This window comes from Pyxicephalus adspersus, chromosome 9 (assembly GCF_032062135.1).
Source record: "Pyxicephalus adspersus chromosome 9, UCB_Pads_2.0, whole genome shotgun sequence".
NCBI classification, from domain to species: domain Eukaryota; kingdom Metazoa; phylum Chordata; class Amphibia; order Anura; family Pyxicephalidae; genus Pyxicephalus; species Pyxicephalus adspersus.
The window spans coordinates 51,175,597-51,191,946 of record NC_092866.1 but is presented as its reverse complement, the minus strand read 5'-3'; the positions used below and the strand labels follow the sequence as shown (position 1 = coordinate 51,191,946).

Sequence of the window (16,350 nt, the reverse complement as noted above, 5' to 3'; positions counted from 1 at the left end):
TCCTTTTTCCAGCCTTACAGAACCTAGTTAGGAGTTTGATAAGCATACCATACCCACTTTTCTAATTACTGGATTACATTAATGGCGTTACCAAGGAACGTGGTCTAGAACAGACTGTCTTTGCTTGCAGCTTTGCAAGTTGTGCACACAATTTGCATTATAAAAACATTCATGTTTCGTATTTACAAGTAGATCCTCTATGTGCACATTGAAAGTATTTGGTGATGCCTAGAATATATCATTATTTCAGGCGTTGTCCCAGGGTATTCTGGAAAACCATAGTCAAAGCCATTGTCAAGTCAAGGAAGGCATCAAAGTGTTAATACATCATGCTTGCCCAATGCCCCTTTGAAAATTCAGTACAAAGCCCCAGAACCTTTTGAAAGTTCACCCCCAACTGATTTACACATCTTCTCAATCGTCCATATCAAAAGTTACTTTATATCAACTTCATTGATATCCAAAGATAATCTAATCAACTGACCCTTCTATAGCAGGCTGTAATACCGGACGTTGGGTGCTAAACCCCACTGGCCCATGCGATAAAACCTCCAGCAAAGTTTTAACATTCAACACACTGGTCCGTCTCTGTGCTGCAGTGTCATAGCAGGTGGTGTAAGGATCACTCCTGAAAGGGTTGAATAATGAAGACTTTGTGGGAGGCTTCATCTCCTACACACGGCTAGGATTCTCAGGACTCACTGAGCCCCAAATAGGAAAGTACTCACAGTCATCATTGAAGGATTCTGTTTAGAAGTTACTGCAATATTTTTTTGATCCTACTAAAGCTAGACTTTATATTTCAATACTTTCATGATAATCTCACCTAGCTCACACATTCTTTTAGTAAGTGATCCTTCATCCTGGAAGTAGATGATTTTCTTCTGAACAATGCTTGCTCTGTAAAAGAAATAAACCAATATTACACATTGCTTTATTATAATACAGCTAAGGACTCGTATATGACAGTTCAAACAAGTACCAAATCCATACTGATACACAAAGAAGATTTCCTTAACTTTATCTGACAGAGCCTAATCCTTCTTTATTTGTATTGGGGGTGCACTCCCCTTCCCAAACATTGTCTATCCCGCTGAAATGTTCCTTCTGTGAGGTGCAATGTCTCCAATCCTCAAAGGTAAAGTGACAGTGACATCGCTGATAGGTATGTCCCTTTACAACAGTTTTATTCTACTAAAGTACTGTATTCCACTATAGTGCCAGCAGACACAGCCTACATAAGAGTGGCAACTCTGCTCTGAATTCAGTAGCGGTGCTGCATAGTTGCCACCCTAATACGGGAAGCTGCCTTAGATGGGCTTTACTAGCAATATCAGCGGGTAGATTAGGATATTTGCTGGAGAACTCAAACTGCAGCTGGACTTGTAATAGAAAGATCATAATTTAAGTAAGACCCATCCACCTGTAATACCAACTTGTTACTATTTAGTTTTACAACAGAAAAATTGCAGGACTGTTCATGTTGGAATTTGCTGCTTTATTAGGTAAAGACCAGTTTACTAAAAACAATATATTAGCTTATTAAAAATAAAAGCAAGCTTTAGCCCATCCACCTAGGTCAAGATTTCTTTTGGTTTTAAGTTTAATCCCCTTAATTATATATGCAGATTATCGATTGAAAATCTAATAATTGTATTACCACACACCGCAATCAATGCATGGCTGATTCTTTCATATGGATTCTTTATAATTGATTTAAATGCATAACCTCTGCATTTTTTTCTTTGATCTCTCTGTTAACGAATATAAATGTACAAGATGTATGCATGCTGCAACATTTAATCGTACAGTCAGTTCTACTCCTGATTCTGAATATTTCAAGAAAATAAAATTATAACTGCTCAATTTGCTATAAGTTAAACACAGTGCTTGATCTAGATGAGCAGCATGGTGGCTCCGAGGTTAGCACTTTTGCTCTTGCAGCGCTAGGAATCTCAGCCAGGACATTATCTGCATGGAGTTTGCATGTTCTCCCTGTGTTTGCGTGGGTTTCCTCTGGAAACCTCAGTTTCCTACTGCAACCCAAAAACAGGCAGTTAGGTTATTGGGTGTCCCCCAAAAAATGACCCTGGACTGTGAATAAAGACAAATGACTATGGTAGGGATACTAAAGTACTAGCCCCTATGGGGGACAGCTAGTGACATGACTATGGACTTACGCGTGCTGCGCAATATGTTGGCGCTCTTTAAATACTGTGTAATAATAATAAATCGTCTTTACAAGGCTGAAATCACAGCACCGGTACAAAGTTTTTACCCTGTGGTAAACCATGCCACTGTGTGGCACCATCAAAGTTTGAAGCCTGACCTCTGAAGCCAGTTTTAATATGACACACAAGGGTGTCATATCTCCTCATTTCTTCGGCAGGGGTGTTTAACAAAAAAAAAAATTGTCTTTAAATTTTAATAAACACGTTTAAAGATAACATCATTACATTTTTACCTACTAGTTTAAACTAAATGACTGTATATTTCAGATGATAAAGTAGATCCAGCCCATAAAAATACTCTTTAATGTTTATGGGCCTTAACTTAACCTTCCAAATGTCTCCTAAATATTGTACCACTCATATTTTCATGACAGAGAATTATTAATATAGCAATCAGAATCTAAATGACACATTCACTTCATCCCGAAAACGGCCCTGGAAGTTGAGATTATTTATTAATAGACATTTCACCAAATGGAAGAAAATAACACACTTTCATGTTTTACTGCAAACCCTTACATGTCACCCTGAAACAACAATTAGCTGTCTCAGAAATGATGCCTTAATTTCCATATGTATAGAGCTAATGGAAAAAAAAAACCTTCAAATCAAATACTTGCGACCAGGTCATAAAATTTAGAAATGTTTCAATTACATGGTATACGTTGTTTGACAGGAACATTAAAGAATTTCAAGTAAATTTAATCTAGTTTTCAAGTATTAATTTATTTTGCCATTTATTTTACAACTTATGTGACGCAACTTTCAAGAAACCAGTTTTACTGAAATGACTAGAGGAATGAAGCCTCTACACGGCACAAGGAAGGTATTGATGCCTCCTGTGTGTCTCGTATTGACTATTCAAAAACATGGCTGGCCTTAAAGCAACATAGAAAATGTAAGGTGTTTCTTTTTTAACTCAGTGAATGTTTTAGATGGCTTTACTAGAATTATCAAAGTATAAAATCAACAGGTGGTACCTGTGCAGTATATAGGAATAGGCAAGAGTGGGACATTAAACTTTAAATAAAATTTAAAAAAAATCTGGTAAAACAAGGGTGCATATAAATACTAAAACCTGTAATATAACTCCACAGTAGCATGTCTAATATATATATATATATATATATATATATATATATATATATATATATATAAAGACACACAAGATATATATATATATATATATATATATATATATATATACATAAATACATACACACTATATATAAAAACTTATCAATAACTTTAATTCTAAACCTAAGGGCCTATTTACACCTGTGTATTTTAACACTTGTGCGTGTGTGTATATATCAAAAAGTTTTAAAAAACTATGCAATTAGGGACAGATGGAAAACATGGCCTAAGTGCAAACAAAACAGGAGATACACTTTTTCTAAACTTACACCTACAGTAGATTGATTGAATAGATAGAACAATATATCCATATGTAAAGACAGTAATGGGGGGGGGGGACTAAATAAAAACCTCTGTGCCCTAAACCCAGCAGAGTAAAGACATGCCCTGGGATGTGTATTTATTGAAAATGTTGTAAATATTACAGCAAAGCAATGCAGAAAAATAAGAACCTGAGAACTGATGCTAAAACTACCAGCTTGAAGCCTCCTAGTAAAAGTGGTTCATGCTTTATAGAACATTTCTATTGCTATCCAACTAGGGAAGATCGCTGTTTCCAATTTGTGCTGCCCTTTCTTTAGCTTTCCTCTCATATTTATTCTCTCTTTAAATTTTTTTGCTGTGATCCCTATACAGGTGGCATTAGGCAACTCCTTTCACAAGATGAAAGAGGACATTCTGTTTGATTTTAAGCCTTTCATCGACGGAGAGCAAACGGAGAAAAGGTTATGTGTCATTTGTGTAACTGCCGATATGAAACACTATTCTTTGACTTTGGAAAAATAAAGTAGCAAAAAGAATAAAAACAATCTTTTATTCTTTTAACAAAAGAAAAAAAAAAGGATTACATGTGTGCTATTGTCAATAGGACAGGCAATAAGGCAAGAGGACATCTTTCCAGCAGTAAACACATTACCAAACTATGAGAACCCACCATGGTGTGCCCATCAACTTGCCAAAGGATGAATGCATGACATGTGCAGGGACTCATAGATAAGGTCTCAAATAGCTCATTGTAGGCATCTTTCAGTGGGGGGCTTTTAGCTTTGAGAACAAAAGAGAACACAGGGTAAAATCCATCAGCTTCCCTACTGTCCATTTCGAAAATGTTCTGTATACATTGCCTGCCTGAGTTCTTGAAAACACAAATCCATGGAATTCATTTCTAATCTTTGAATCCCCCAACATGTCGAACTCAGAAACTGAAGATAACTATAATCTCTTAGATTGTAACCTCCTCTGGGCAGGGGTCCTCTCCTCTTTGTGTCACTTGCAACCCCCATTTAAGGTACAGAACTGCATAATATGTTGGCACTATAAATAATACTATATAATAAAACTAATGTATGAAATCATCAGGAATCTCATTCTTCCTGAACAGTACTCTGAAATGTCTAATTTTTGTCTCAAATGCCTCCAACAAATCTGTATTTTGTTCCCAAGTACAAAATGGTATTTTGTTGGTGAGGTTACCACTGTGCCGCTCACTTTTCTACCTGGCAGAGACTTAAACAAGAGAAAGCAAAGCCCTACCTCTACCAAGATGGCCTCCGCACACATGGACATAATTAAAAACAAAGCAAAAACATTCTTAGTAACTGGAAATATCTGCAGCAGGGAGACCACAAGCAATTCTTGTGACAGTTTTGCCCTTTTTTTGTGGGCATAGCGTTCGATAAAGGGTTTAATTCCCCTTTGTCAACTCAATCCATTCCAACCTGACCTTAAAGCTGAACCCCAAGCAGATATAAAAACACAAACTAAATCTGTTTAAATAGATTTTTGCATGTATGATGTAGTAACTACCATAATTTAATGGAGTATATTTTTCTTGTATTTCAGGGATGGTTTTAGATTAAGTGGGGCCCTGGGCAAATATGAAATATGGGTGGGCGATGACTGCCCAACCCCCCCCCCTCACACACACACACACACACACACACACACACACAAATGGCCCTGGTGTAACTGCAGCACTGACTATTGGAGGAATGTACTTTACTAATGGGCTTACAAGGAATGGGCACACTTGAGGAGAGTGCAGTGAACAGCAGGATAAACTAATTATTCTGCACCTTCATTTTGCAGTTTGTTGTGCCATTTGGCATTGCTGTGTAGGTCCCAGGAATGGACGGACAGCAGCACAAATCCCTTTTCCTTCGTGGGCACAGCCATCTTCTTCCTTCTATTCCTCTTTCTGATCTTTGGCCATCTTGATTTATTTAGTTATGGCACCTGCAAGGGAATCTGAGACCTGTCCTTTTCTTTAATAAAGCCCGGCCTGATGGCAATTTTTTAAAGTTCTACTTTAACTTGCCTTGATTTCATGGACAATAGGGAGGAAAGAAGAAAAAGACAGGCTTTTGCTGGCTTAATATTTGTATGTTAATAAAGCGTCTATGTCAATGTTTTTGTTGAAAGGAACCTGATACTTTCTTTTCACATAGAGAAGGGCAGAAGTAACGTTGCACTCCCACCCCTGGATTCTTCAATGTATTCACGCGCAGCTGCGCCAATTCCCAATTAGCCTACACAGATTCCTTTTTAAAACCCAGATATCAGCAGGCCCAGTCTTTTGGTGGCTGGCTGCTGATAGTGTAGTATAGAAAGTGAACAAAATCCTATCTATGAACAGGTAAGCCCTCTATCATACTACTAGTGACCTATATTACAACTAAAACTACAAATAAGTATCCATTGAAAATTCCAAAAGGTCATTACTAATACATTCTCCTTCCTTTTTCTTTTTAATTGCTTCTCCATTTTTAGATATATCCCCTGTAGCTTACCCTCTCCTGACATAGGTGCCACTATGTGATCAGTAAGTGCATAAAATACTATCCTCAGTCACAATTAACATTTAATTAATTTGGTTTCGCATCATTAGTATTTCATTTATTAGTACTCCTCACATTTTTACCTTGTTTCTAGTTTCCATCACTTCAGGACTGGTCGTCCCACACTATCCATAAAATCTATCTCTTCGACAGATATAGACGCATATAGCAAGTAAGAATACTTTACTTTATTTAAATCACACCTATAAACTCCCAATCCCTCATACACATCCAATTAATCCAAATAACTTTTTTATTTTTAACTTTTGATTCTCTAGTTACTACATTACTCTATAATTCATCAAATTTCCCAACAAGTGGCATACTTTAACTACTCTGGATACATCCTTATTCTGTCTCTCAATGGTCTGTTGAGAAGTAAGTAGACTTTTTTTTTACACCACTACCTCATATTACCATTGTAACCTTAATATTTCCTCATATTTTAATTTGTATGGTCTATTATAGTCATATGCTTGCCTATTTCAAGAACGACTAACACCCTAATAGGACTTTATCGCCACTAAATTGTAAGTGTTTTCCCCCACACTCATCCTAATCCATTTTTTCCAAATATCACCTTGAGTACAATATGCATAATACCCATTATTTTTTCCTATAGGTTTTCATCTATATCCTTATTTGCAATCCTATGATCCAGCGCCAAATCTACTTTGGCATCTTTCACATCATTACAGCGATTCCTTTCTCTCACATTATGACTTTTGACTCACCCTCTTTATCTTCAGTACGTCCCTTTATACCTTTATGATATGGTAATTAACTCTATAACTTATATATGCTGATCTACTAACTGGGAAAATCAATCATCAGAAAGTATTAGAGATATACATGAATAAGAATGGCTATGGTTTTGGTTTATATTTGCTTTATATTGTTTGAATATCTATCTATTTATCTGTACATACAACTGTTCCTGAATATGTATGATAACGAGTCATTCATCTTGATGTATTACTATATCAATATATAGCTTTGCTATGCACTAGTATATGATTATATTCAATTTGTACTAAGTAATTCTATTAATTACATGCCTTTCTCTAAAGTTGATATCTACTCAAGTCTCTTGATCACCTGAGGAAGCCATTTATTTGGCGAAACGTGTCGGGACCATTTCAGAGACACTTAGATTTCCGAAGTCTTTGATGCACCCTGATTTAGTATATCTTTGATTAACACTTCTTAACATATATGTTTTAATATTGATCTGCTATCCTCTAAATCTATATAGTTCATATGTAATTTATATAGTAACTATGAAGTAATAGACTTTTAATGCAACATTACATTACTATTGTCCTGATTTTTAACAAAAACATTGACACAGACGCTTTAATATCATACAAATATTAGGACAGCAAAAGCCGGTCTTTTTCTTCTTTCCTCCCTATTGTCCATTACATATTTCAGGCTTGGGAAAATAGAACCTTTCTTACGATATAGTGAGCAACGGATTCCCTCCATTTTCTATGTTGCCTTGATTTCAGCTTGAAATGCAATTTTTCTTTATCACTTTTTTTTATATTGCCATTTGGGTATAGAGATACCAAAAGACAACAAATACTGTTCTGCTTCAAGTTAATTTCTGTGTTGTTTGATATCTTAGCCTCAATGCAAAATAAAAACTTTTGTTCGTCTAAGAAGCTTTACGGAAAGAAAAGTCACATAAGCCCCTGAGCACTGGCAAATGTTTTGCAGGACTAATTTGCTGGGATTTGCTTGAAATTGTGGAACTGGAGAACTTATTAAATCTTCCTAGTTGGAAGAAGAGAGAAATCTCAATTTCATAATTAGATTGAAACTCTAAATCAGGCTGTTTGACAAGAGCTTTCCATTCGAGGGAGGTTTATTCACTGAGCACTAGCTAGTTTGATGAAACCCCTTCACATTTCCTGATTAAAATAAGCACTTCGTTCTGTAGTACCTGCAATATGCCAGCAAATGTTGCCAATGTATCACAGTGAACCATGAATGATAAGTTCTGTAATTACATACAGTGTGGAATGAAGTAACATTACTGTAATTCATTAAGATATTTTGGGGTCAACACAGAATGTAATGACCATAAAATGTATGAGGTCAAAGACCAAGTGCATTTATAGAGCCTGTGGAACTCAGAAGTGAATCCTATTACTTAAAAAAACTTGTCACCCACAAAGGAAATTATGCAGAACAGAAAGCATCAACGGTGTTTAATACAGTTTGGAAGTAATTTGTATTAAAAGAAAAAAAGTCAACACGTTTCGAGGGCTCAAGTGGCCTTCATCAGGGTTGGGTAGATTTTGTGAGAACATTCACTGATAAATACATGTAAGATTATCCTAGAGCAGCTCTTCTTAACTTTTGTTACATGGGGGAACCCTTGAAATAACTTTAGGTCTGAAGGAACCCTTGCAATAATTACAAAACCCAAAGCTTACTGCACATTCACCTGGTGGCCAATAGGAAGAATGTTTTTTACATTGATGGTCATTGAGAAGAATGTCATCCTTTATTATTATCATACAGTATTTATATAGTGCTGACATATTACACAGCACTGTACAATGTCCATAGTCATGTCACTAGCTGTCCCTCAAAGGGGCTCACAATCTAATGCCCCTACTATAGTCATGAGTCATTAACACAAGCTAAGGTCCCCACTCGACCTTTCTCTATGATCCAGTGCTGGTCCTCTTCCAGCTCTTCCGGCCCAGGACATCGAGAACACTCCTTTTGGGGACCCATCATAAACCAGCCTTAAATCCAACTTCACACGTCTGAACCTGCTTTTTATAGATATTATAGTGCTTCATATAACCCAGTTCTGATTAAGTTTACATCATAGATAGGCTCTAATGCCAGGCGTTGTGAGATAATAAAAAGGCTGAATATTGTCTTAGAATGTAGTTTTTTTGGGGGGATTAGAAATCAATCTGGATTTACAACAGAATGTAGGAGAGGCATCATGTCATTACCATGTGGGGCTATTCACTGAAGGATTTAGGACCTGCCCAACAGCAAAGGAAAAGGAGAAGGAAGACCTGTAATATCAGGTGACTAGCCGTGAATAAACTTGGGGGAGTGGTAGACTGTTGGGATTGGGACTATAATACAATAACAAAAATACAAAAAAGTAAGCAAGTGTAAAATGCAAATTACATTAAACTTGCTTTAAATCTGTACTATAACCCAGCTATAGTCACCTGTCCCCATTTCATCAGAGCATGCCATCATCATCTTCTCTTCCTAGTTGTAAGCCATCTTGATTGGTCCGGCTAGGATGACCAAGTTTATTCAGTACCGGCAAGTGCAGCAAAAACTGGGATTGCCAGGTATCGGTTCCATGGACCGATCAAGCAAAAGAGACCATGCTTGTCCATTTTTGCAATAAAGCCCTGCCTGTTGACAAGTTTTTAAAATTGAACCTTCCCCTCTAAGCTAAGATATACAAGAAATTATCTCATTACGCTACACCATCCATTTAATTATGCTGCCCGGTAGCTTTTGTTTGGTGACGATACACAAGCAGCCACAATGTCTCTTTATCTGGACACACATTATGTACATCGGATGTCAAAAATGATTCTTGGCAATTCTAAGAACTGATAGCACATGCTCTTATTCATCATTGTGTCCACTATCAATGCTATCCACAAGTGTCATTTCTGAAAGGTGACTGATCCAAAGGGAACTGCATGAAAAACATCATTATCATCATTAATGAGTTCCCTGTTTGTCACCACCATCACTAATTACCTTGTGATTTACAGCAGCTTTTTATCCAAATGTCAGCACGAAGACCGGGGCATTCATACCAGTGACTGCTGCACACTGAAAAAACACACTAGGAGTATTCCACATTGATTCAAGTAAAGCTTTCCGTTCCATCTCCTTTGATGTACATCTTTGCAATCAACTCATTACAATGGCTGGATTTACAGCCCGCACTACCTGTTTAATTTAATACACAAACCTGATGAACCTGTAAAAAACTATGGTACACCTGATTTGGAGATTTAGACTCTAGGGCTTCATTTTGATCCTTGCCAGTCAGTAATATTATTACACAGTATTTATATAGCACCGACATATTGCACAGCGCAGTACAAAGTTCATAGTCATGTCACTGGCTGTCCCCCAAAGAAGCTCACAATCTAATATCCCTACCATAGTCATATGTCTACCACAATCTATGTTTTTTTTTCTTTTGGGGAACCTAATTGCATGTTTCTGGATTGTGAGAGGAAACCAGAGTACCCGGAGTAAACCCACGCAAACACGGGGAGAATCTGCAAACTCCATGCAGATAGTGTCCTAGCCAAGATTCCAACCTTCAACTCTGGAAAAGGCCAGGGTGCTAACCACTGAGCCACCATGCTGCCCATGGAGTTTAGGATATTCAGGCGGCAGGTTTGTTTGAGACTTATAATTTTTTAGGTAATGAGGCCAAAATAAGGGAAAAAGGACCTTTAAAAGAAATTCGACAAAAGAATCTCTCCTGTAGCTATCTTAAAATGTTCATTTTAAATAAACACTTTAAGAAAACTTCTAGACCATGCATAATATATATACAATGATCATATGACATTAGGATCACAGATACACAGATACATATTTTCAGAAATATATAGTTTAAGCTTTCATTGTCTACTGCAGCCTATACATTGCAGGATGACTCTGCTTAGTACTGTAATTGTCTGATATACCGTAATCATAGTGTTAAATATCCAGTATTATAATATATATTATACTGGATGACAATGATGATACAATATTCATACACAATTTTTCATATTTTCCTAAGTTGGGTAAAGTAAACAAATACAATGGCCCTGATTTATTAAAGTTCTCCAAAGCTGGAGAGAATACACTTTCATCAGTGAAGCTGGGTGATCCAGCAAACCTGGAACGGATCTGGTTCAGGATTGAAAATATTTGCTAACAAAAAAACTGAGTTTTAGGAAATCCATTCCAGGTTTGCTGGATACCTAGCTTCACTGATGAAAGTGTATTCTCTCCAGCCTTGGAGATCTTTAATAAATCAGGGCCAGTGTATAGAGAATGTCTGTACCCTCTTTTGATAGCCTGACAAAGAATAAAAAAATCTAATAAAATTAATATAATATATTTATTTCACAGGTATAAATGTAAATAAATCTTCATATGTATGTAAAACATTTGAGATGAATATTGCCAAGTGTTTATTTTTAAACCAAACAAAAGCATCATTATACTGAAGGAAGAGAGCCATGCATGAGTTGTTAGGCAGATGTACTCTAATAGAAGTCACATTGACATGATATGAATTGAACCATATGCTATGTTTTAAAAATACATTTGTGCGGTTAAAAAAAATAAAACTTGTCATATCTCTAAGGAAGCAACAGATTTGTATGTGGCATGTCATTCCTGTAACACACGGCCCTTCCCAGCATGTATTTTTCCATCTCAACATGTCGGATTTTTATACTGTATAACGTCTGATCTGGAAATGGTTATGTGGATTTATTTAATTCTTTGTTTGTGCCAACAGAATTTCATTAGCTTAAAATTCCATGGATCTCAATTAATGAACAACTTTGCAATGCGATATTTAAATTAAAGGGAACTCTCAAGCATAATAGTAACACATTTGGGGACAATATACAACCATTTCCTGTAACAGTTGTTACATGCATGTGGGAGAATACATTTTGTTATCCCCCACATCTCCAAAAACATGAATTTAGGTTATTTGGCTCCCCAGAATTTGTCCTTGGCATTTTGTTGAAAATTAGCAGAAGTGTGGTGTGAGCTACCACCTGCATGATAATCATAAACAATAGAACCAAACTAAAGAATTTCTAAACAAAAAAAGTTTTTGCTTTGTGGGTCTCCTGCTTATCCCCAAAGACCATTATCACTGAGACTCTAAATGATTAGAAATATCCAAAATTTGGGTTGTTACTAGAAATGGAATACAGGGTTAATCTTATAAAAGAGACACTAAAAAGATTGGATTGACATCCTCTTATATCTGATTATGACTACAGGACAGGAAGTTATAGGAAATTTCCCTAGTGAGGCACATCATATTGAGATGAGCAGTTGACCAGTACAATGTGTTAACCTTTCTTTATTCTATATAAAAACTAAAACAGATTGGGATTTAGATATAGTTTAAAGCAGCTGTCGCCAACCTTTTTGGTCCTGCGGACCACTAAAATTACCGGCTCCTGACCTTGCATGCCTGGGGAGGCAGTTTTCAATCAAAGCAGAGGAACCTCCCCCATAGTGACGTCATAATGCCATGACCCTGCTCACTCTGCCATCACAGATCTGAGCCTGCAATGGAAGAGTGGGCGGGTTGTGTCGTGAATCACAGCCCGCCCACTACCCTGAGCCAGGGATTTGCACTGGGGACGTGGTCCGCGCCTCTGGCCGGTGCATCCCCCTGGCAAGGCCTTTCTCCTGACCCTGATCGAGGGTGATCAGACCAGAGCCACGGACCCCCAAAATCTTCTGGTTTAAAGGGTATCCAAACCCAAAAACAGTTATTTCATATAATACAACATAGAAGTCCTTATATTAGTTTCTTTTTACCCCTTTTATCTACCCCTGATGATCTTACAAATAGCACACTTTCTCTCCTGGTTTAACCATGTCCATTCCACCGTACAGTGATACCTCGGCTAACAAATATAATTCATTCGGCTAACAAATATAATCACACTCGTTAGTCAAAACGAAAATTTAGCTCAACATAGCTGCAGTTTGTTATCGGGCATCCACTATACATTTGTTAGCCGAGTCTGTCTCCGTTGGCCGAAGCCGAAAAATTTGTTAGATTCACTCATTAGCCGAGGTATCACTGTATTACTATCTTACATTTAGGTTCTTTACACTACATTTATGCTGGCCATATACATTGTCTGGCCAAAAGAAGTCCCCAAGCATTTGGGAGCAATGCTACCATCTTTGTTTGCTGCCTTTGGTCAGGTCTGGGTTTAGCAGCATGATATGCTCAAAAAAAGTCAGCTGACCATGTGAATATTCCAAATGGCCAGGTTTTTCTAGCAATGTTTTTTTTCTTCCCTGAAGGCACAGACACACTCCAAGATGACAAATTGTGCTCAAATTGTGAAAGAGTGGTTTAGGTATCATGAAACATCATTTTCACACATGGAATAGCCACAACAGTCCAGACCTGAAATCTATTTAGAATCTTTGGAGTGTGCTGAAGAAGACATTACACAGTGTCCTCATCATCAATACAGGATACATAATACTAAACTTATCAAAATCATAATGACTAAGTGCCGTAATCAAAGCTAAAGACAGTCCAACAAAATATCAGAGCGTGTGACTTCTTGGCCAAGCAATGTACATAGGTCATTTTCTAGGCATTTTCACCAGCTTTCAGTTGCAAATCAATCAAACAGATTGAACTCATCAATAACTCTGCCATAAAAAAAAAGGGGAAAAACTCCTATATATCAAACAAAGCTTTATACAATGGTCGATATAAGCGTTACTAAGTCTGGTATTAGGAATTTTGGCATGGCTGCTTCTCTTTAACTTCTCCAAAAGATGTTTATTAATTGAATAATAATAATAATTTTCAGGCAAAAAGCCTAAAAAAATAACAAATTGGTTCCATTACCACTCACATGCTTTACATTAATGCGAACAAAAGACAAACAAACAATCTCATGGATATGGGAAAACACAAGTATTTGTGGAATGCTTGTCTCCTCCAAATGTAATTGCAGCCAGAGTCTTCCCAGATGATTCCGGTTTTAAGATATTTACTGTGCACGTAATTTATCTTATATTCCTTGGAAACATGTTCTGATAATTGAGTACAGTGAAGAACATATTTACAATATATCATACTTAAAAATCTAGATATAAATACAGTCATACAAAGTAATAAGTACACCCCATGGAGTCTGTTGATTTTTTTCAACATATTAGACAATAATTAGATTTTCATTTAAGCAATGCCTACAGATAAAAATAATAGACGTGAAAAATGATACTTTGTGTAATTAATTTTTTTTAACTCATTTAATAAAAATATGTCAAATATTAGGTGCAGCTCTACATTTTCTACCATTTTAAACCCATAAAATTAGAATCTGGTGAACCAGATTATATATAAAATGACTGAAGCCTCATTAAGGAATAAGTGGGTGAACCTAGCCCCCACATATCTAGGGTCTTGTGTTCCCCTTGAAGTGGGTGATATCATCATGCGAAGATCAAAAGGGAACGCCAAGGTCCTCTGAATTAAGGTTTTAGATGTCTAGGAGTCTAGTAAGGGATTTAAATTGACTCCCAGATCACTGAAATAAAACATTGGGCTTTAAAGAAAATTTTCTAGTGGCACAGATTTCAAATGACAACTGATTTGTTCAGGACTGCAATCATTTGTCCAATAGGAGGCGCTGTGTTTGTTTTCATTGAAAAGAATATAAGTGTAAATTATTGTGTATGAACATGAACACAACCCCACCCAGTGGATGAATTGATAATGCCACCTATTAAATCCATGCATCTGTATGGCCCATGTCTACCTAATATCTTTTATAAACATATAAGTGCATTTGCTCACCTCTAGTTAACTTAAAAGTACATTAGTCTATTTTAGTTTGCACAACATATTAAAATAAGCACTTTAGTTTAACAAACACTCCTTTAAGCTCATTCTGAACTTGGTTCTTGTCTGGAGGCCTATGGCATTTTTTAACTAAGATGTGGACAGACAAAATTTTGGCATTATTAAATAATTATGTGTCTGTATGCATTGGGACTTTTGAGTGTGCTGTCCTCCAGTGTTGTAAAGATAGCAAGCAAGTGGCTACCTAATTTTAGTTTAATATTTTGAGATATCAATGTAAGCATGCAAGTAGAAAGTCAGAAGCTTTTTTTCTTTTTTACATGGGGGAACGTTTGAAATACCTTTCAAATCTTCAGGGAAGTCTTATAACAACTATATAAACAGCTCACGGTATATTAGTGTGGTGATCAGTGGGAAAAATGCATTTTACATTGCTGGTCAGTGGGAAGAATATGGATACAGAAGCCAAAAAGATTGTTGGTGTCAGTGGTTACTGACCGGAGAGGTACAAATTGCTCATTACTTGAGAAACTCTCAGAGCCCATGAGTAAGAGGCATAGAAAATACTGAAGCCTCTGAATCACCATTATAGCATTATCTGTGAACAAATTAAAAGAACATGACAACCAGAACAGATGTCAAATAGTGATGATTTGGGATTTAAAACCTAAATTTTGGCCCGAATAACAACCATTTCATTATATTTTGTGAAAATGGGCATTTATGTAGTTTATACTGTGTCAATATTAACCATGAAGCCAAGCCCTCCATTGAATGGAATGCAGATCTTACCAGTTTCCAAAAATGTGTTGCCTGGCAACTGGATGCCGCATTTTATACTCCGAGAGTCTATTTATTCAACCGAAAGTAAAGTGGGCCTAATAATAAAGGACAGGAATATTTGTGAGGGACGAAGTGACAGGACCAAACTAAAATGTGTTGGATAAATATCACTATCATCGGAGAAAAACTAAGCAGAACTCCTGTGTGACCGGACCAAAAACATATACTAAAATGTATACAGAGAATTCAAAAAAGTTGATGTTAGGGAGTAAGTGGTCTGTGGTTGGCAATGAAGATGGAATTGGGCCCAAATGTGTCTACAGTCAGTAGGTGGTACTTGGATCGGCAGGTATTACAAAGCAGCTAATACATATTTCCTACAACAGATATTTATGACAGCATAAATATTTGCTTCATGTGAATAAACACACTTTGGTTCATGTAGGAGGTAGTGTTGCTAGACCCCCCGTCATAATCCATAACCCCCAGGTCCACATTTCAGCCATAAGACCCCCCATGTCACTATTCACATCCCCCAGGTAAACTTTCCAACCATAGGACCCATATTCCACAATCCATAACACCCGTTTCCACATTCTAGCCATAGGAGCTCAATGTCATAAACCATAACCCCTAGGTACACATTCCAAACTATAAGACCCCTATGTCATTATCCATAACCCCTAGGTACATATTCCAGCAAAAAGACCCCTATGTCATTATCCAAAACCCTCAGGTACATATTCCAGCAATA

General features: G+C 36.8%; 1 protein-coding gene across 1 annotated transcript in view; it reads right to left on the bottom strand.

The window, feature by feature from the left end:
- Window positions 1–16,350, bottom strand: part of SPON1 (spondin 1) — a 185,672-nt gene that overhangs the window by 109,162 nt on the left and 60,160 nt on the right. Inside the window, 1 exon segment of the mRNA XM_072421896.1 lies at window positions 827–900. Within this exon segment, the coding sequence (XP_072277997.1) occupies window positions 827–900 (74 nt within the window).